The 23,736-nt window shown below is 39.8% G+C and overlaps 1 protein-coding gene across 1 annotated transcript in view; it reads left to right on the top strand.

The window, feature by feature from the left end:
* LOC107659826 (transcription factor SOX-5-like) overlaps positions 1-23,736 on the top strand; it is a 220,673-nt gene that overhangs the window by 144,100 nt on the left and 52,837 nt on the right. Inside the window, 2 exon segments of the mRNA XM_016448883.1 lie at positions 2,926-3,124; positions 9,252-9,486. Coding sequence (XP_016304369.1) covers positions 2,926-3,124; positions 9,252-9,486 — 434 coding nt within the window.

Genomic DNA, 23,736 nt, shown 5'->3' on the forward strand with positions numbered 1-23,736 from the left:
GAAGAGCGGAAAAGAGATGCAGACGTGTCTAAAGGTACGCACAGATATGAATGACGGAGGTATATTTATTTTTAAAAATGCACTCACCTGAGTAATTTTTGTGAGAAATATTGCCTTGAGAATGTCCAATTCCACTAAATGATTGCGGTTCCATTAACGATTCTTTTTGTCACTTTTTTGGAAGTTTTTTTAATTATATACTGAACAAACATTATTTTTGTTTTCCTATTTTAATTTTTACAAATGTTTTTTTATTTAATACAAATCTGTTCTAAATTTGTCTCTTTAACTACTAGCTTTCCAGCTATTCATTATGCTGATTTAAGTTTCACGAGCCTTAACTAAACAGTTATTAAACGCCAGTTCTCGGGTTCGAGTTGGATGTGACAAGCAATTTGCTGGTTCGAATAAGAACTGGTTCTCGATTGCCTATGAGGGTTGTGTGTGTCTTTGTTGGTGCTGATGTGTGTTTTGGGGGTTGGTGTGTTAGAGAAAGCGGCACAGAGGTGTGTGTGTGTGTGTGTGTCGAAGTGAAACAAAAGGGCCCAGTGTGTGTGAGTGTCTGGAGGTAGAGTAAACACAGTGCTGGTGGAGTGGCAGACAGGTCGTGCGGCTCTGATGGCCCAAGTGCAGTTTATACAGCTGCACTGACTGCTTTTACTGCCCCAGTGTGAACCAGCATAAAGCCAAGGTACCCCACACACACACGTTCACATTCATACAGCCAAATTAACGCAGATATAGTGACTAATACAATTGTACGTATTACACACCTGCGTTAGTGTTTGTTATGACAGAGCAGTTGCTGTCAGGCTCTAGCAGTATGACATCTGCATCATAGTTTATCATTTAACTCTTCACTCCATCTCATCTATACAGTTAGTCGAAGCATGTCTTCATTGTTTCTGTAGCCGCCAGCCTTGGGTTTGATTGAGGTGAGTCTTATTCATCTCGTCCAGACGGTTAGAAACGTTATATGATGTTTGTCTTTACATCTAATCTAAACCAAATAAGCAGTAAATGAGAGAAAGAGAAACCTTAGCAGCGCTCAGGAGCTCCGCCAGATGTGGTGTCTGAGTCAGAGCAGGGCTATGAGAATACCATACAGTTCAGCACACGCAACCTGGACTGTACCGAGACTGCGGATGCTAGTTGATGAAAGATAATCGAGGTTAAAAAGTAACCTCTCTATTGCACTGACTTTGTGCTGTATATTAGACTAATTTTTCTACCTCTGAGCATAAAATATATTAAGTAATTGTGAGATAAAGGGTAAAAAATGAAATAAAGTTGTAAAGTGTAACAGTGAGCTATAAAGTCAGTTATAAAATCACATTTGAGCAGTTGCGGGATATGAAGTGACATTATGAGATATGAAATCGCAATTATGAGATTTAAACTCGCATTGTGAAAAAAGTTGCAATTACAGGAAACAAAGTAGCAATAACATTACAATTGTGAGAATGTCATTATGGGAAAGTCACAATTGTGAGCGAGATATTGATTTTTTTTTTTTTTTTTTTTGGTGTTTGGCTTAGTGTTATGTTAGAATCATTATTATACTCTTATATATTTTATTCTTTAATATTTTTAATTGTTTTTAGCTTTATTTGTTGTTTTTCATTTAAATGTTAAGTTAAAATGTGAATAGGTAGTATTTATAAAGTTTTAGCTTTTAGTTTTGGATCTGTTTTTAGTTGTTTTAATACTACAATTGATTGCTTCTGTTGTCCTCATTTGTAAGTCGCTTTGGATAAAAGTGTCTAATAAATGACTAAATAAATAAATATTGAAAGATAAAGTAATGAGTCAAAGTTATGAGTCATAAAATTATGAGTCGTAATTGTAATTCTAAGAGTCCAAATTGTGAGACTTACAAAATAAAACAAACTGTGAAATATAAAGTTGCCATTGCAATAGTCGCAATTATGAAATATACTGTAAAGTCACAATACTGAAAAATAAAGTTACACTTGTGAGATATAAAATCATTTATGAAAAATAAATCATTCATCATTTACAATTATGAGGAATAGTCACAATTGTGAGTTGAAATTACGCAAAATCAATGTGTATGCAGTATGTATTTTAATAATTATTATATATAGTATATGGAATGGGCTTCCATAACTTTGCTTATAAAACAGCTTCTGGGGGAAAGCAAAGTAACTACAACACTGCAATCAAATAAAATTTGTTTGCCAATTCTTTTAGTTGCAGAGTAGGAGCAAATAAAAGTACTTCTCTCCATCTCCCTTTATCCTTGTCTGTCTTTTTCTCTTAAAAGAGTGGTACTTATTCCCCAGGGCCATAGTAACACTAGCCTCAAGGCTGAGAAGCGTCTATGAAAGCACTTAGGCAATGCCGTAAGCCAGATGAAATCTTATTACGAGAGCATATTCATTTTTTTCTTCCCGTGCATTGTGGGAGAGAGAGTTCATTTAATAAATGCTTTTTCTTCCTGACGGTATCAGAGGAACACGGACTGTCATCAAGGCCTATTTTCTCTGGCATTGTCAACACCATATACACTGTCATTAACATCTACTGTGGCACACACGCTCACGCACACACCATTGTCTGTCTGTGTTCTTGGCTAACGTGATATTTGATGTGTGCTGGGCCGTCTGCACTTTTCTTTAATGGGCCGCTCGAGTCTTTACATCAAACAGGCTGGCTAAACACATTGTGTGCGGTGCTGCTACAGTAAATGGCTCTGTGATAGTGTAGGTGGGACGTCTCTTTGATGGAGGGATGGATGTGGACAAAGCTACGGCATTGATGGCTGTCATTATGCGAGTAGTGTGTGTCAGGTGTGTGTGTGTGAAATGCTCCTGTATATGTCACTCACAATTAAACAACAGCCACATCTCTGTCATGTCTTTCCTGAATGCCTCAGTCACTTTTCCTTTCTAATTTTTCCAGGATGTCTTCCAAGCGACCAGCCTCTCCATATGGGGGAACAGATGGAGAGGTAGTCATGGTGACGAGCAGACAGCGATTGGAGGATGAAGAGGTTGACGGACATGCTGTCATTCACTTGCCCCTGAGTACGTACTGCAGAAAAGTGTCCCCGCGATCTCCACGACTGCTCGACAGCCCCCCAACACTACACGCGAACATGGTAGGTCTCTACGCTCAGACCTCTCTCATTCGATTAGACGAGGTCAGCCCCTCCCACTTGGTTAATATGCATTTGTTTGACTCCTCCTTAGAATAAGCCCCTCCCATTGTCTCTCTCTCACTTACACTTTTGGCGTGGAAATGCCCATCACGCTTCGATGATGTCATAGGCAGATGCAGCGAGACAGGACGTCTATTTGAATGTGGCCAAAATGACTCATAAGCTTGGCTGTTCATTTGTCATTTTGGAGTGTGAGTTCATGATGGGTCATTGTAGTCATGAAGGACATAGACTGTATCAGACTTTCAAAGCCATAAGATGAAATATAAGCGAGATGGACCCTGTGACCCCAAAGAGTCATCCTCACGTTAACACGCACCTGAGCTCTAGTATCTCTTCAGTGACCTTTCGCCCAACTCTGCTATCTCTTCCTCTCCATAAACACAGGCTTCAGGAATCAATTTGGCTGTAAAACAATGAATCAGTACTTAAGGAACTTAACGGTAAGCTAATTCTGCAATTAACTGTGATTACAGTGCACGCTGGACTCTGCCGTTTTGGAACCGTTTCCCACAATAAACCAAAGTCCTCGAACTTTCTCACTCAAGCGTCTCCGTTTTCACTTTATACACTCAGCTTGCAGTGTGGTGTGTTTGTTTATGACTGTCGGTTCTCGCATATTAGTGCCTTGAAGTACTAATATGCTCCATTTACGTTCCAAAAGGAGGTTTTCTCAGCGATGCTGTAGAACACTTTTGGTTTCCCCCAAGAACCTTGCAGTAAATTTTTTTTTTAATGTGGTAATGATCTGAAGCACCGTTTTTCACTATAAAGAACCTTTTATTCAATGGAAGGTTCCATGAATGTTAAATGCTCTTTATTGAACCAGATGCCAATAAAGAACCTTTATTTTTAAGAGTGTATGGGAAGGTAATGCACAAAGATGTAGCCTACCTTTTGAGGGTCCTGCCCTGGTGATGAACTCATTTTGCAGAAAGTTTAGATTTGACAGAGATTTGCATTTGGCTGTTGTAGATGATGATGTCAGTTCAGTAATACAAATAATAAAGCTGCACATGAAACCAAACGAATGTTTATTATACAATGGATTGTTATTCTTATTAATCATAACGTGAATATGTATCAGCAGCAGTGCAGCGCTTGTAATTGTTGTGTTATCTGAAAGACTAGACTGCTGTCTCTGTCTCTCGCGCTGACATGACAGACGTGGCATGAAAAAACGCGCGCGCTGTATTTGATGTGGATTAATAAAGCGTATTCCGTCTCGAGCACGGGCGGATTTTGGGGAAAGCAGGCTGGCATGTGTGAGACATTAAGTTTCCCTGAGCCGATCCGCGCTGACTGGCAGAAGAGTTGAGTGAGAGAGAGATTTACACGAGTGGGGACTCGGAGGGGCTTTGTCACGGCAATTGTATAAAGTGATAGGGAAGTGTAAATCGACTCGGCAAGTCCCTGGGTAGCGCGCAGCGGAAGATTACTGCTTTATCTTGTCGTTGTAAATTAACACGGCAGCGGCGCACACGCGCTTCAGACTCCGTTGACCTCTTCATCCTGAGAGAGAAAGAGAGGCGCGTTCGTGATGATGGGGTCAGCGGGGCTGAAGCGCGCACAACCTGCTACAATAGAAGTCGGTGCGCGTCCCCGGCGGTCTGTAAACTGCTGCCAGTTTTTTACAGGCAAGAAGTAGAGGGCTTTGAAACCGAAAGGTGGGAAGAGCTTTACATGCGGGTGATAATAGCGAGGTGTTAATTACTCTCCCTTTTGCTCGGTTAATGAGGAGAGGCATTAAGGGAAGACGTGTGTTTCACGTTAAGATTTGTTCTTAGATGCGTCAAATGCAGCCTTTTAATGTCAAAAACAACAGAATATCCTTTAACCTGACTCCTGTACAGTGTTTATAAAAGATTGCTTTTGTAAAAATCTAAACGTTTTCATAAATGTAATTTTCCCCAAAACACCATTAAAAGCTCATTTAATTTGTTGATATATTTCTAGCTTATTATATTTTTATTTAATATTTTAAATACTTTAATACTTTATTTTCAGTTATTTTTAAAATATTTTAAAGGTTTTTATATTAATTTGGATTATAATAAAATAAATTATTTGAGTTTTATTGTCGATCCAAGCCCAGATATTTAAAGAGAGAAACCAACAAAACGGTCAGAGCAGTTAGTAAAACTAAACTCAAATTTTATAAAATTTTTTATGTGGAACATTTTGCTTCAGTGTCACAAATATTCATTGGCGTTCTTATATTTTTCATGTTTTTTTTTTCCAAACAAATATAATCTACAAATCTGACAATCCTTTGAAATTGTAGTGTCACACAAATCTAATTAATTAAAGTCTTTTTCTATGGCATAACCTCATGTAAATTCAGGGATGAGACAATGCAAGGTGTTTGAAAGTGTGTGAAGCGTTTGTAAATCTTCATCTGTGTGTGTGTGCATGCTCACGGCAGGATCAGGGCTGACAATAGCTCGGTTGAGCCAGGTTTAGAGGTGAGCGGATTGCGAACACACGGTAGAGATCAGCAACACGGGCTTAAGACAACAACAGACGAGGCGTCAGCACCGCAGGAGAGGAGAGATGTCCAACTCGAGCGTGTGTGCTTCAGCAGCGGGACTCTTGACAGTTTAACTGATAGCAAGCGTAGAGGTTAGTTTCCTAGCGCGTGGTGAACGCGAGCCAGAGAATCACACGGCCGTGCTTTGAGTTAGTCTCATTAGCTAGACGCTACCTGTGTCAGAATAATAACTGGATTTAAGTTAGCATATGGAAGCGTGAGAGAGAAGGAACGAGAGAAACTCTCTGAGGGAAACAGGTTGGAATCCTGCGGAGTACAGGAAGAACAAACATTTTAAAAAAAGGCAGAAAAAAGGTGGCATTTGGAAGAAAGCTGGCATCTGTGCTGAAGGGAGAAGATGAGAGGAAAAAACTAGAGGGGGAAAGAAGGCATTTTGCTTTCTTGGCAAGAGTTGAAGTGTGTTTAAATGTGCTCCTGTCACACATGAGCTTAAGAGGACAAAAGTTGGTTAATTCTGTCGCCATGCTGCCGTGGTTCAGGGATGAAGAGAGGGTCGTGGAGAGAGGCACAGTTTCAGCCTTTCCACGAAGAATTGATATCTGCACAAGTAAAAGCAGAACCACCCACACCGCACAGAACGGCACATCAGAAATGCATATAAATACGTATACTCAGCTTTGCACACTTATTCATACGCGGCGGAAAATCACGCACGCACACGTAATCGACGGACAAAATAGGGGTACTTAACCTGAATATCAACCCTACTGTAGACCTGTTACTCGCTGTGCCTTATATTTAAAGATGGGGGAAAGAAAGCAACACATAAGCCATTAGCTCATCTGCTTCTTCATCTGTCCGAGACTTAGTGTCACGGCCGAAGACATGAAAAAGTGAAGGAATACAGTTTCCTCCGCCGCCATCTCACCTTCTATTCGAATTGTTTTCTAGACATCTCTGGAGAAAGAAGCGAGCTGCGGTTTGAAGTATGCAGTGGATTAGATAGATTGGAAGTGACAGGTGTGACCGTGTTTTAAGATGCATGCCACACTAAAGCAGGCAGAGAGAAACGCCTGCCATTCTGCCACCCGCTCCCACTCTCTCCCTGGCTCTCTCTCTAGTCCTCCCCTCTTCTTTCTATCTTTCTTCTCTGTTAGTTCTTTAACAGCTAGTTGACAGTTTTGTTTGCGGATGACGGGGTGATCTCGCACCGCTTTGGTCATTTGTGACTAGTACAGAAGTCTCCTAATCCCAGTTCGACTGGCCCGACTGGAGCTGATGGGGACGAGAGGGATGAAACGAAGGGCTGTGTCTGGAAAAACGTGCCTTTTTGAAGGCAGATTACGGAAACGGGGGGAAATCAGTATGCAAGCTGTCATATTTTCCGTGTATCATAAAAGCCTGTTAAGATCTTTTAAGCATGCCAGTCATCAGTCTGTTTGTGAATGAGTATCAACGTGAAATGTCTCTCAGTATGCGTTCGTAGCAAGTGAAAGTGTTTCAGTTTAATTAGTTCTACAGTAATTATTATTATCATGATGATGATGATGATGGATTGTGACGAGTCAATCTGTGTGATATGTTCAGTGTAACTGGATATATGGAGTGTTGACAACTGTATGTACTAGATCTGAATATGATGTTTGTTTATTTATCTGTTTTGTGTGAAAGAAAGTGACTATTGTTATTACATGGCATGTAAATGACTAAAATAAATTAAATGGCAACATTCAATGTTAAAACATTTAGTCATTTAATAATTTTATTTAATATAAATAACTTTTACAAATATATATATTTTTTTTTAAATGTAATAATTATCAAATAGTAGAAAAACACTAAAAGAAAAGAGTATATTCATATTTTTTTTAGTACTAGTACTGTAATAAAAACTACTAATAATCATTATTTTAAAAACTTGTTTCCATTGCATTTAAACTTTCCATGTTGTATATAATTAATTGTTTTGTAAATAGTAGCAGATATTATTCAAAATAAATAGCGTATAATTGTCTGAGATTAAATAAATGTCAAAACATTTAAAAATGGTAAGACATTTAGTCATTTAACAATTTTATGACATAAAAATGAATGATTATACATAAATAGTAGTAAAACACTGTTACAAAAGCACATTAATAAATGACTAGTACTGAAAATAAATACATGATTATTATTATTATTATTATGTATTCTGTTGCATTTAAACTTTTTCCATGTTGTATATAATGAATTGTTTTGTTTGCGGGGCCAAGTCAGATCATCTAAGTCTCACTTTAATGATAAAAATAAAATTGTATTTGCCACTGTTCTGTCTTGTGAAAGTCTTGTGTAATTCGTGTCACATTAAGCTTTAGTAAATGAACCATCTGCTGCTCTCTGTTCACTCTCTGAGTTAATGATTAAAAACAGATGTCATTATTAAAATCTAAGCGGGTAATAGACCTGCACAGGGAACTTGATCAATCTTGTGAACTTCAGTTTGGACTGAGGACATTTTGCTTTGCGTGACGGATGCAGGTGGCACGAAGTAGCTGATGTTGATTGTTGAGGTGTAAATCTGGTCACTGGATCCCAAACACGTCAGTGGGATTATGCTATTGTCTGATTGGCTGTGGCCACCGTCAGTCACGCGGGTGGTAAGGTAGATAATAGATGTGGATTAACCAAAGATTAACCCTGATTAAAGGACTTGGACTGTTGACCTCGTCTCTAAATACCTGACTTGTTTTGTAATTAAACTTTATAAAGGAGATCCGGAACTGGGCAAAAGTAATGTGGTGTGTGTGTGTGTGATAATTCATCATCATAAATCTCCACATCTGTCATTGACCCATTTTACAGTGTGTGCATATACTTGCAGAAGCAAAAAACATCAATATTTAAAAATTAATAATAAATGCATATACAGTATAAGCATTAGCGTTTTGTGCTGTTGCATTTATTAAAGTTTCACTTTCAGACAACCTAAAAAATATTATTTGTGTAGTAACATCTAAATAAACTGGTTTTATTCAAGTCAAAATGTTTTTGTTTAATATGACTATATTAGTTTATACAAATAAAAAATGTTATGGTTTAGATTAGTTAGAAATAGCCCCTTAAGGCAACCACCGCACAGTTTCCCTTTTTACAGTGTACAAGCCTAATTCTGAGCCGCATTACATAAGAAACCATAAGATGAGAACTGCTATATATTTGGACGTAAGATCAATGCATGAAACACTGAAGATGGTGATTGATATCGCAGCTGTCAGAAAAATGTGGTTGAAAAACTTGGACGTTCTTGTGTGTTTGGAGCTGATTCAAAGTAGAAAACTTCCCTTCTCGGAGAAAGAGACAGTTCCTGTGATGGTGAAACGACTGAAACTTTTCGCCGCTAATGATTTTGTCTAAAGAGACTTCAGACCGACAGAGGCAAAGAGAGAAAGAGAGACTTTCTACAGTACAGATGGGCAGATGAGGATGAAAGTAAATCTAAACATGCCTCAACACTCAAGAACAGGACAAAATAATTAGTGAAGGCCTGTTTGTCGCTTTGTTAACACCCTGCCTCTCTCTCCGTCTCTCTGTCAGGATCAGGATGGCAGTAAAGGCCTGGCCCTGAGCCCTTACCCCCAGCACAACTCTTCTACCTCACCCAGTAAGCAGCAGCAGCAGCAGCAGGAGGAGGGGTCCATGCGGCCGGGGAGCGAGCCCAGCTCCGCTTCAGCTCTGGGCACCCCGGAGAGACGCAAGGGCAGCCTGGCCGACGTGGTCGACACGCTCAAACAGCGCAAGATGGAGGAACTCATCAAGAACGAGCCAGAGGGTGAGTGAGGGAGAATTGAATATGTGTTTTGACACACATCGTCACTTTTAACTCAAATTTGCAGCGCGTTTTCAAAGTCTTGAGAGCCGAACAACGATATAACCTGTTCAGTAATAAACATGTCATGCCGTGGTCATTGTTTGCAAATTTTGAGTAATACAAAGTCATTTAATTTAGCATCTTTATCACAAGCTACATTTGATGCCTTGGAAAGGTTTATTTATTTAATTTTAACATTCATAGCAATTAATTTATAAATAATGTTGATGTCTTTGAAAGAATTGTTCATATATATTTATTATGCTATCACAAGCTACTTTTAATGGCATGGAAAAAAATATATTTATTTATTAGAAAATTGTGTAAACATTTATCATTTAATTCATTATTTATTTATTTTAAAATTCATAGCAATTGATCTATAAATACGTTTGCTGTCATTGAATGAATTGTTAATATACAGTATATTTATTATGCTATCACAAGCTACTTTTAATGGCAAGGAAAAAATATTAATTAGAAAATGATGTAAAAATTACATAAATTAGTTTTGGATCTATTTAATTAAATACTTGATATTAAATATTTCGATTAAATTAAAGTCACTTTATATTTTTTGTGAATACAGTCATTTTATTTTAACGTGAGCTGTTTAGCATTGTCACATCAGGCTTTTTTCCAGTCTAGAGAGTTTCTTTGATTATAGTGGAAGCTATCTAGCTTTGAGTTATTGTTGTTCTGAAAAGTTGGAGACCAGCAGGTTTTAGGAGCCATTGGGCAGCCAGAGCCAGTTTTTCTATGTGGAAACGGCACATGGAACAGGTCCAGATTGGGCATCGGCTCCGAAACCAGCACTGGCACCCTGTCGGTGGAAAAAGTTCACTCCATTAGATTTTCAGAAGACATTGGCACACGTGTGTCTTATTGTGATGAAATTACAATGTGAAACTGGTGTGAAGGATTTCATGGAGAGCATCTCCCATTCTGTCTGTCTTTCTTTCTCTCCCTGACTCACTCGTACACACTCATTCTTTCTTCCATCTATCTATCTCCCATCCCATCATTCCTGACTAACAAATTTTGCTTAACGAGAGCTGTTGATAAAGTCAGGCCTTTGTTTAAGCAGGCAGGGATCAGCTGTTCGGAGCCATTGTGTGCCACACTTTGCATATTCATTTCAGACTGATTACTGAGAGAACGGCTCTCAGCTCCTTCCACAGGATCTCTCTCTCTCTGTCTCTTACATCACACCACACTCACTCTGTAATTAGAGGCCAGTTCCTCATGAATAATCAGAACCTGCTCCCTATGTGAATTAGCCAGTGTGTGTGCAAATACACTTGTGAACATACTGACGATGGATGGATGGATGAATATACACAGGTTTATAGATAGATAGATAGATGTGTGTATGTATTGTTTTCTTGCAGTGCACACTGAAGGTTACTTACAGCTGAACCTGCTGTCAACCATGTGAAGAATGCAGACAAACAAAGCTAGCATTCACTGTAGTATTTATATACAGCAGGGTTTAGTGTGCTCTGTTTTTTGTATGTACCGGTGTGTGGAGGTGTTTTACAACTGTTGCATTACTCCATGCTTTGTCCTAGGGTGAGGTCACACTAGATTTTGCTCCACTGACTTCCATTCATGCTCATGAAACAACATTTTGCTGTGCTTACTAAAGTTAAGCAGATTCACATTTCACAAAGACGTTTGCCCTGGAAAGAATTTAAACATTACTGTTAATGTCTTGGCTGAGAAAACACACAAACTTCAAAGCTGGAGGTTTGCGGTTTTATCTAGTGTGATCACTGCTTCACCCTGTGAAGCTCTAAACATGAAGAATCTGTTTTATTGAAGGCAATATTGTCCTAAACTGCCTGTTAGTTTGTCGATTTTGCTCCCATATGTGCTTATTTTTGTTGTGTAACTGTTAACCAACTTGTTTATGAACATATTTAGAGTTGCCTGAAGATATTGCTGATCTGGAGAATTTTATTTTACTTTATGCTTTTTTATCTCTGATCTACTAGCCAAGGATGTGTAAGACTTTGTAAAAGACAGGCGTTAGAGTTTTTCTGGCACTGATTCTGCTCATTTGTGTGAGTATCCTCCTATTCTATGAAACCAAGCAGCATTTTGCTTCATTTCCATTTGATTTTAATAGTTACGTCAGAGAAAATAGTTACATTGGAGAAAGCCACAAGGTCAAAGCAAGAGTCTGGCTGTGAAATTCAACAGCTGTCGTATACAGGAAGCCAGGAAAAATGTAAGATGACATATAGAAGATACTTATAGAACTCTTGAGAACAAGACAGCAAGCAAGCAATAGAGTCCATTAGCAGGAGACTACAGTAGCGCATTATCTCTCTACTTTGTTCAAATAAAATGTGCAAACAAAAGAAGCCCCGATCCCTCAAGAAGCACGGACACAGAGAAAAAGAAGCAGAAAAGAAAAGAGAAGAGCGAGAAATGAAGAGGGGGAGGTGGGCAGTGCATTGAGCCAGGGCTCTCATAGCCTGATAAAAATCCCTTTTCAACTCGCCTGTCCATTGTTTGCTTGTGTACTTCACAAAGACCATTAGCTGCAAACGGCAGGTTATGATGAAAAATTAATGAATGCTTTAATCATTATGAAAGGGCCGTATTATTACTGTTCCCTTTCTCTCTGTCTCTCTTGCCGCCCTCCCTCTCTTTTTCACACGCTGCTTCTAGCCGGATAAATCACACGCTCGCATGTACATGCACATTCATGGAAAGTCGCTCGCGCGCTGGAAACATAGCTCTGGCTTGTGAAGGGAAAGTAGAAAGGCGGGAGGAAAGGAAATGGGTCAGAAAACAGTAAGAGAAAAGCGAGAGGGGGCCGTATGCGTCTCGCTGCCCGTGTGAAATCGGGAGTGTGTTAGTCAGCGTGTTAGCGAGCCGTTTGCTCACCTGTCCCCCCTCGCTGCTCCACTTCCCCTCAGATAAACAGCCCGAGCTGAGTCGTTTGTTATGACCAGATACCAGCCAAACTTATACTGGGTCAGGCAAGAATGTGTGTGCGCATGTTTGACCAAGAGCAGAGCATTTGGCCTTATAAACGAGCGTCCGAGTCTGTCCCTAATCGACCGGCCTCAATGATGCAGCACATCTAGACACAGTTTCCGCATGTACCTGTTACTGCGCAAACACATTTTTGCATTGCTGCAGGTGGGAAAACAGTTGGTCGACCGAAATGAATGGTTAATACCAATAGACAGTAGGGGTGGCCTTATATAATAATATTTGACTACAGTCAGAAATATTAATCTATAATTTGATCATTATAACATTATAGATAATATATAGCATATAAGATTAACTCAATTTGGCATTTAAATTAATTCAAAAATAATTCATTTAACATTAATTATTTAATTTAAAATATTTATTTAAAATATTTAATTAAAAAAAAAAGAGTTCAGTACACTTTTGTAACATAAAAATTCTTTATTTGGATAATAATATTTCCATCTTTACACACACACACACACACACATATATATATATAATGCTGTATTGACTTCTAACTACAACCATTCAGGTGTTTTGTTCTCTTTTTTTGTTGCTTTACACAATGTTTATGCTAAATTTACCGAACAAAAAATTACAATAGGCCATGTGTATTTATCTTTTGACAATGATCAGGCAGTTATTGGCTTGGAATGGTAAAATATTGTGCAACTGACCCATGTGACCCATGTGTATCATTTAGTCACCTTTTTTCATTTCATGCCTCTTCTACTCATTTCTCTGTATGTGTGTAGCAATATATTTCAGAAGTGCAGCAAGAACAGCTTCCTGCAGCGTGTGTGTGGTGTGTCAGGCAGCAGCGTGCTGGAGTGTGTGTGTGTGTTATTAGCTTTAGTAATGGAAAGAGGGCAGGAGGGCTGTCGGGTTCAGAAGGGAGCACAGTGTCTCTCTCAGAAGTCTGGACAGCAAACACACACACACAGAGCACTTCCTGTGTCATCCATCCACACACAAACACACACACTCTTAAAGACTGACTGCAATCAGACAGCTATACTGCAAATGAACTTCATCCTCATCATGAAGCCTTCTTCTTTGATGGTATGATCGCGCTCCTCCGCCTCCCCCCCGGCTCTCTGTGGAGGAGATGTAGTCCTCACTAGTGCTTGGCAGTCTGTGTTATGTTGTGTGTGTGTGTGTGTGTGTGTGTGTGTGTGTGTGTGGGAATGAAATTATATTTCCAACTATAACATTTTCTTATTTTTTTACCCAATATTTATCTATCCATCTCTACTATAATATAAAATTAAAAATACAATTACAAACAATGTAAAATAACTATGTAAAATATTCAAAAAATCTAAAAATAAGAATATATATATAGTCGTGGTCAGAATTATTGGCACCCTTGGTAAATATGATCAAAGAAGGCTGTGAAAATAAATCTGCATTGTGGGGGTCTGAATACTGAATACAGACAGACAGACAGACAGACAGATAGATAGATAGATAGATAGATAGATAGATAGTATTATGATTAATTCCGTATTTTTAATTTTTTTGGTGGCTTAGTGCATAGAATATTCTGCATATATGTGACAAATGTTGATTTTGGACCCTACTCTCATCTTTTTTTTTACCCTAAAGCTGCCTTTAAAGTTCTCCACCTCAGATGCTGTTAGATGCCGCGCAGCCCTCTTGAAGTAACAGCGTGGTCTTGTTTACGAGTGTTGGCCCCCTCGCACCGGATGGCCATGGAGTGAGCCGAGATTGATGGTTCAATTTAGACTTGACTAATTGAGTCCTTCTCCCTGCTTCTCTCTCTGTGGGATGCTCCAGCTTCAAAGCCCGTCCTGGGGTCAGCTGCCGCTCGGATGCCTCTATTATCTCACGCTGCCTCCGCCGGTCTGGGGTCAGACTGGAGGTGGCTTTTAATGCGCAGTGGGCCGTAAGTTGCACATCTGCACTGTTTTATAGCATGACACTGAACTGTAGGGCACATCGAATGGTGTTTTAAGATCAGAGCAAAGCTGCACCGCACACACAGTCACACAGAGCGTACGTCTTTTGTAAGACGTGCGTGAGGAGGGTGTTCGGAGGCACTGGGGCATTTTATAAGACAGCACTTAGGCCCTGTCATTGTTAGCCGAGGGCTCACGCATCCATACCCCTCAATGAGAGAGAATAAGAAGGGAGGATACACTCTTCCATGAAGACGAAAGGGGTAGAAGAGCTCTGACGCAGTTCAGCAGTGGATCTCTGTCTAGATCTCCCCGGGGTCTGCTAATCCGCTATACAGCTGCTGAGTGCTTGCACACACTCACACATAATATAACTGACCCCAAACACACATATGTGCTTGCACACACAAACACAGTTATACACAGTTAGGTTCTTCAGCAGTTGTTTAGGATGCTGTATCAAATAAGAACGAACAGATCGAATAAGAAAAACTACCAAAGGACTTCTATGTGCAGCTGTACAGAGACAAATTCAGGCACACAGAGTGCGAGGAGGGCACGCTACGAGCGCTGAGACCGTCTGTGAGCGAAGAGGCAGAGCGTGGGAAAGAGAACAACTTCCATATGCAATTTCCAGCATTTGGTAGTAATTAGTTAGATGTATAAATTAACATTAGGAGGAAGCTTTTCACTGGAGTTGTTTGTCATTATCTTTCCCTCGCGCTCTGAAAAACGAGTTTAGTTAGAGACCGAGGACAGAAGAGATAATGGAGAGCTTCACGAAAGAAAATATGGATCCGTAGAGGTTATGAAAGAGATATTGTTGTCAGAGGTGTAACTTGGAGAAATGTAGTAGCTAAAAAATCGGTATAAATCTATGAAAGAAAGTTGTTTTCCTCTCATTTCTTTCTTTTGCTGTTTTTCTTAATATTAGTGCCTGAAAAGTGCAAAATTGTGACAGCCAGACTTTAAACCTAACTATAAGAATGAATAATTACAAATGATATCTCAACTGAGTGTCCTCTGAAACTATGTTCAGATTTGCCATAATGCCAAAGTGAGATTTCATAATGGCCTCAAAAAATTCTCATAAAATTCTGCCAAAACCAAATTATTTTCACAATGCTATTCACATTTACTTTACACTTCTGTATTCTTACTGTACTGTATTTCAGTGATTGTCTCATTTTTTTTTTTTGTCTGCTAAAGATTTTTAGGCGAAATGTCTGAGTCAAAGCTGATATTAATAAGTCTCCTGAGCTCTCACTAAAAAGTTCCTCTGGACAGTTCTGTTTAAAAAAAAATTATGCAATCCAACCTGATAGACAAACAGACGCCTTCTGAATGAGGTTTCACTTCTAACACTGTTTATCGAATCTAGCGCAACAAAACACCAGCTATTCTAACTCTCAGCCATTATCACGATTTTTCTCAGTAGCTCCGTCAGTCTTTACTGGGAAAAGCACAAGATGCCTCCTTTTTTCCGAGTAGACGATTGAATGCCTGTTTATTTGTCTCCGGCTGACTCCAAGTCAGTGTACTTTCCTTTGAGGTTGGCAAAACAGCTGAAGACATGAGAGTTAACGGGGCCCTACTGTGAGCGTGCCATTGTTCCAGCATATGAAAGGCACATTCAAGTCAGTTGTATTGAATTGTTTGGGTCTGCCTTTCAGTTTGTATTCTTCTGCTGCCTTGCACAAGACAATCAATAGGGATGAGCCTTCTCACTGGATGGGTGATATTAGAGCTGAATGCCGCTTACTGGATGGGAAAAGCTGTCTGAGGACACACGCACACACACACACATTTAGAGCTTTTGGCATAACAGTGCTGTGGTCTCTTTTACTTTAAGTGTGGGCTTCGGATTAGAGACTTGGAGATGGACGTCTTTGTGCATTACTTATGTGTGTGCGATTGTGATTGTGATTGTGTGTCTAAAGTTTTGTTATTGACCTCCTGGTGTGGCATTAAGAAAGGCACAAAAGCCGGAGGTTCATGAATTAGACTGTGGCTCCATAGCAGGGCCATTATAGAGCTGACTGTTCCATAGCCACACCATTGTGGCTCAAGACTTGGACAGTTGCACACAGCCGTCATTGACGTGCATGAATTGGAAATGCTCCTGAGCCGTGATGGTTGAATGCAGGGTCTGAACATGAGGAATCCATATATTAGCAGCTCGGTTTTCCTGGCTAGATTTAATGATGTGCCTGTGAATTGCATAATATGTATATTACTTATGGAGACGTGTAGATGATGACTGATTTCGTGAGACGTCTAAGAACTTCTGTGTATGCTAACGCACACGTAATTGCAACTGAGAGGCAGCCCTTGAAGCAATCAGTTGAAGCAAATAAAGTGAGTTCTTCACCGTTTGTTTGGTTGTTAAACCTATGAAGCTCTCTGACGTTGAGCAGTTGCGTGATTCTTATGCTAATTTGCAGAGCACACCCATATCTATTAACATGCTAATTTTATTTTGTGTGTGTTGGCATTTTTGAAGCTAATGCTAAATAATGGAATACAATATCCCATGCATATTCATCACTACTTTTAAAAACTGAGCAAGCTCTATAAAACATCACTCTCCCCTCTCTTTGATCATGCTTTAGTGGATAGAGCACTTTCTGAATCTCCTACGCGTGAGAGTCCATCACAGCGCTTTTTTTCCCCTCAATCGCACTGTGACTTTTTGAAACACTGTGTGTGTGATTTCTGTAAAGGGAATCGAGGCAAGAGGAAATATGGCAATAGCAGGCATATGCATATGGTTGAACCACTCGGTTTTGGCGTGCTGTTGCATTGTGGGTAATTGCGGGTCAGTGGTTTTGGTTATTTTTATGTGGCGTTTCACATGGCTAGCATCAACTCGCAAATCTCTTCTTACACGCCCTTGTAAATCTAAATCCATTCTCTCCTTTTCTAACACACATACATGCACTCGCTTGAGCCTCAGCAGGGTTAAAAAGGGATATGTAAAGTAAATTACAAAGCAGATTTAGGTGTATTTGGGTTGGAGTAGATTAGAACAAACAGTGGATGTGCACAGGCCAAATGTCAGGGGCCGCGTACACACTCGCTCAACCACATGCAACATGTGCGGCACGCACACACTCTCACAAAAGTCTTCAGCAAAGGTAAACACAGAAGTCAGTCTGTCTGGACATTTTGTAGTTGAAGTTTGAATTTATGCCAGAAACAAGTATGCAAACTTTATTGGCTAATGCACTGTACATGTACACTTACATGCCGATTTCTTTTGGTCAACTCAATTATTTAGAAAACTATTAAGAAAAGACTTCAGAAATAGTAAAAGCTATAAATCAGGATGTGCTACCAATGCTATACTACGGTTTAGGTTAGGAGTTAGTAGCTTTTTCAACATTGTGTAGGCTTAAGTGGTTTGAGAAAAATATTAGGGATGCACCGATACCACTTTTTCCAGTACTCGCCCGATACCGATACTTTTATTTTTGGTACTTGCCGATACAGAGTACCGATACCAATATTTTTATTGCATTTGTAAATTTTTTTATTGGGTACAGAAACCCAAAGAGTATGTATAATGTTAGTTGGTTAACTTAATTTATCAAATAGATACAGTCAAACCAAAATTTATACACCAACATTTCTCACATTATCACAGTTTATTCGCTATAGTTTAGAAAATGGTAATAAAATATGACAAGAACTTTATGACAAGGAGTTAAACTGTGTCAGACAGGAGCTCAGTATCGGGCCCTAAAAAATATCATGCGTTATATCCAGGTAGCTTATAAAGTTTAACAGTTTGGCTAACATTTTCTAAGTAAAATTCTATTCTATTGCTCTGCCTGAGTTTACCTTGCTAATTCTTGCTATTGTGCCCATTGTGGCAGTGCTAAGAATAAACTTGTATTATAAACTGCCAGAAGCATTTGCATTCACATGCTTGAGTAGACTGTTTCGGGCCTTAAAGTCACAGATCTTTTTGTCTGTATTGTGATGTACAAGAAATGTAGAGCAGGGACTTGGCTCTATTCGTCACTTGTTGATTGAATGGAGGCAGATCTGAGTGTTAGTTGGCAGTTGACTGTAAGAAACAAGTGGGGTTAAAGCAGATTAAATAGATTGTCCATAAGACTGAGTTATGACATTTTGATTAAATAAATAATGGAAGTGCACAGATGAATTGTTCACAAAAAGACCAAAAATATGAATTTAGAAAATGAGTGAATTTCCATTTCATGTCGAATTTATCACAACATACACTAAATTATTGACTCTCCATCACATACTGCATACCCCATACAGCCCTCCTCTTCCTGGTTTTGAGCGTATGGGACTGAGGCCGGTAGTGGACACCAGTGACTGAATGAAGCTCCAGGGGGGGTCTTTGAACACGAGGGGGAAGCTCAGAATTAACCCCAGCAGTCCTGCGGTCAGGCAGCGCACTTTGAAACGAAGCAATCTGTCACCGCTGAGCGGCCCTAGGTCAGCACCCTTCAGCCTGCCAGAAAATAGGCCCTTTATTTAAGCCAGATGTTAAGAAACAGTCTCTCTTTCTGCCTTGCTTTGCTTTTGGACTCCTTCCTATTCCGCCACTGTATTTTTTATTTTTTTTTATCCCGCCCTCCGCCCCTTCTCCTGTCCCGTGGTGGCGGAGCACCCAGCTCACTTCTCTGGGAGAGCGAGCGCTAGCCTGGCTGTACGCCCGAGCCTGATCCCCTGCCTGGATGTGGGGACCGCTAGAAGACTGAACAGGTGTTCTCCACTTTTTGATTTCAGTGCATTTGAATTAATCCTGTCAGCTCAGCTGTTAAAACAACTGTCACCCCCAGCTGCTAGTCATTTTAGGCTGGATCTGACACACTCCGCCAGTCTACGGCAGTTGCCAATGACATACACACACTCTCACCGTCTGTTCCCTGGCCCATTGTCACGGCCACAAAGTGTTCTGCACACGCACGTACATATCCAGACACATACACACAAAGGAAACACCTCGGCACATCAGCATAGTTAAAAGTAAAATGAAATTGAATGTTAAAACATTGTTTATAATATAAAGAACTGATTTATGCTTTGGAAGCAGTGTTCACATTGAGCTTTGTAACACAGGTTATATAGCCTGATGAGGTTATTATGTAGCCATAAACCCTTATAGTGTGCATTATTACATGTGATCTGTACATCACATGACCTTGATTACTTCACATAGTATTGCTGCTTTGCACCCATGTGCACAAACACATTTAAATTTATATATGCAAATTTACAAATGTAAATATATATATAATTATTGTCATCTGAATGCTAATGCCCCTCTTCCTATCCCATCTTCACCTCTTCTTGTCTTCTCGCCCTCCTTTTTCTCAGAGGTGCTGTGTTTCAGAGAGTGTTGTTCCTGTCATTCGTTTGGATTTTTTTCAACCTCCTTTTCTTTCATCCGGATTCACATACCCCTCCGTTAGATACAGGTTACACATTCTGGCAAATATTTCTCACACATTTAAATATCTGTTTACTTGTTTTTAATGCCAAGAGCACAGAAAACGCAGTGGGTTAATTACTGGTGCATGATAAATGGTTGATCGAGGGTGTGTTCTGAAACTTGGGCTGTTTAGCTTTGCCCTGCCTTCTCTTTTTCGTGCATAAGTCGAGAGGGAATACATTTGTTTCACCAAAAAAAAAAGTTCAGGTGTGTGAGGAAATGTAGGATTCATTAGCTTCATTTAGGGCCAACGCTCCAACCTAAGTGTGTCAGGTTTTCAGCGTTTTTAAGTGATGAATTCTTTTTCAGAGGGCCGGGCCACGTGCTAATCTCCTCGTAAGGCTGTTCTCACCTTTGAGAGAGAAAGAGATAGATGGAACAGAGAGCACAAATAAGCGCTCTTGCACGATGGAATGTATAGTTTGTCATGTGTTTGGTATATTTGCTTACAGGCTTGTGACGTTTTGGGGACTTTGGACCCCAGTGTGCACACAGCGGCAAGAGAACAGAGGGAGGCCGTGGATTTAGTCCCCACTCCTCTGTTGTTTCTGCACAGATAAACCTCTCCATAGTTCTTTTTTGTGCATTACAGTAGTCTTTCTCATTGGGGGATGTAACAGGGGGAAGTCGTGGCCTAATGGTTAAAGAGTCGGACTCGTAACCCAAAGGTTGTGGGTTCGAGTCTCATACCGGCAGGGATTGTAGGTGGGGGGAGTGAATGTACAGCGCTCTCTCCACCTTCAATACCATGACTGAGGTGCCCTTGAGCAAGGCACCGAACCCCCAACTGCTCCCCGGGCGCCGCAGCAAAAAATGGCTGCCCACTGCTCCGGGTGTGTGTTCACGGTGTGTGTGTGTTCACTGCTGTGTGTGTGCACTTTGGATGGGATAAATGCAGAGCACTAATTCCGAGTATGGGTCACCATACTTGGCCACATGTCACGTCACTTATATTATACTGAACATTTAGCAATTGATAATATTCCTCTCAAACTAAAGAAACGGTCTCAAACAGTTTGAGGAATACACAATCTGCTTTCTAATGGTTAGTTTGGAATAAGAAAAATATATTACTGTGGATACAAGTTAAATACAAATACACTAACACTAAGTCTCTTTTTAAATGCTCACCAAGGCAGCATTTATTTGATCAAAACAGTAAAAACTTTTTATTATTATTACTTTATTTATTTTTTACATTTCCATCTTAATATATTTTTTAAATGTAAATGTAAATTTAGCTTTGCCATTACTTCAATCTTCATTGTTACACTATCCTTCAAAAATCATTTTAAAATGCTGATTTGGTGCTCAAGACACATTTATTATAATTATCATTGTTGAAAATAGTTGTGCTGGTTAATATTTTGTGTAAACCATGATGCTTTTTTCATTTTATTTAGTCATTTTTTATCAATTTAATGCATCATTGCTGACTAAAAGTATTTCAACTGTAATAGTTGTGCTTTTAATTATTTTCATTATTTCAAAAGCTAATGCTGCGTTAAAATGCATTTGTTTAAACGCTACTGGGTACATTTCGGTTCTTCTAACAGATGGGATAGTGTGCATATTTGTAACTATATTTGAGGACCTCTAAAGTGCCGTGTTCCAGTGCATTTAATATGTTAACATTATTACGAGTGCACTGTACAGTCCGGCACAGTATGTGTTTAAATAAACAAATTAAGATGAAACAGACCGCTTTGTGCTGTCCTGTATCCCAGCTGGTGACTAACCAATGGAAATATAGCTTATAAGTGGGCATTATTCCCATGACCAACCTTATCAAGCAATCAAAGTTTTAACTTGAAAGCATGTGAATTTATCGCCATCCCCCACCCTGTCCACCTCCCCTCTTCCTGTCCTACAGATGAGAAAGAAGGAGTCGAGTCGAGGGATGTGCCGGGGTCTGACTGGCTTTGGCCAGGCATGGGCAGCTTCTTAGGAGCTGTTAACAATCACCTAATGGCTCTCACATGGCTACCAGTATCTGGGAGCAGTGGAGCCCACACAATGCTGGCCATTCTTACAGCGAGAGCATTTTAACCGCCCCAGGCACACAGAGACAACAGCAACGATTAAATCCAGTGTAAATCCGGAGTTTGTTGGGGGAAAACATGCCTTTAGATTCCCTACTTCCTGTTTGCACAAGTCAGATCCATTTTTCCAAGCTGTTTTGCTTATTGATAAGTATGTGTCCGTGCCTCGTCAGAAATAAAGGCTGTTTGTGAATACTTCACAAATTCAGAAATGGAAAAACAATGTGAAGACAGAGGAAGTGAATTGTAATATGGGTAATAACTGTTTTCATCTGCCAGGGGCAGTTTGTTATGACAAGAGGTTAAAATTTTGCCTCCAAAATTCAAAGCAGCATTATCATGTCAGTATAGTCTGCCTGTGTGTATGACAGGCCTGTGACAGCTGCTTTCTGAAAGCCGCAGTACACTTCAATGTGACATACAGCAATTGTAATTTTAACAGACACCGCGGCCTCTGCCATGCGCTTTGACAAATTTTATATATTTATTTTTGTACTTATTTATTTTCAACCGTGCGTGTCAATACGTTTCAGTCCGTGTGATGTCGACTTTGCAAGAGCAAGTGTTTGCAGCCATATGTGTGTCTGTTGCCTCAGACCAAAGCTTTTTTTTTTTTCCTGCTGTCCCGCAGTTAATGCATCAGAGACTCGGACGAACACGTTGTATTCTTTTGTTGTCATTTTAAAGTGATGTAATGAAAGCGGGTGGTGGCAGGGCCCCGGGGCTATGACAGCTCTCTGCTGACTGGGCTGCGCGCGAGACACGCTGAAGAGGGGTTATTGCCACGAGACAGATTGAAAGTGTCATTTTCCATTATAGCGCACACGGAGGAAGCACAAATATGCCCTGGCCTACTTTAACAGGATGCCTTTGACAAGAGAAATGTGTGTGCTTGGAGGAGAGGGGAGCCCTGAGCCCAGCTTAACCCTTTCTTCTGACACCGCAGCACAAGAAATTTAGCAGATGATCTATTAATAATGGAATAACACCTTCATGTTATTTCAATTGTGTATTACTTTGTCTTTCTTCAGTTGAACACAAGATATTTTTCCCGTACATTGAAAGTGGGGGGGGGGGATTAATTTTGAGTGACTACCTGCTTAAATTAGCATACATTTAAAGTATAATTCTACAGTTGCATACCATATTTCAGACCAAAGTGTCTACAAACATCATAGGTAATTCTTTTTCTTTTCTTTCGTTTTGAGATGTTATCTTGTTCAGGCTAATTCACTTAGCCTGATATTTAAATGCAAACAACAGCCAGGCTCGCCGCATATGGAATATAAAAAGGCTTATTTTATCACTGTATGTGTGCATGTTAATTAATTTCTACATGTATGTACAATGGCATATATCTGTGCGTGCTTGTGTGTGCGTATCAGTAGCGTGGCTGATACTCAGATGTACGGCAGCCAGATTTGAAATCTTGGACGTCCTCAGAGAACGTCTTAATTTTCTCAGACTTTCTCACACGTCGTGATGGTTTTGCTCACATTCTTCTTCACAATGTCATGCCCTCCACGCAGTTATTTCAATCTGGCAGTGTAAATTTGGCACCGCGCGAGAGGTGCCAGAATAAATTTGGCGGGAGTTTTGGTTCAAATCAAATTGGACATAAGCACCCACAACACCATCTGTCAGAGAAGGATTGCAGATATGTGAAGGGCACAATTCCGTCAGAGATAAACGACTTTTTCAATTTGTAAATCTCACCCTGCAACTTTAGTTGGGAATTATGTTCTATTAATTTATGGAAAATTGATTTATCGTCATC

Source organism: Sinocyclocheilus anshuiensis, unplaced genomic scaffold (genome assembly GCF_001515605.1).
Source record: "Sinocyclocheilus anshuiensis isolate Anshui unplaced genomic scaffold, SAMN03320099.WGS_v1.1 scaffold1032, whole genome shotgun sequence".
In the NCBI taxonomy this organism is placed as follows: Eukaryota; Metazoa; Chordata; class Actinopteri; order Cypriniformes; family Cyprinidae; genus Sinocyclocheilus; species Sinocyclocheilus anshuiensis.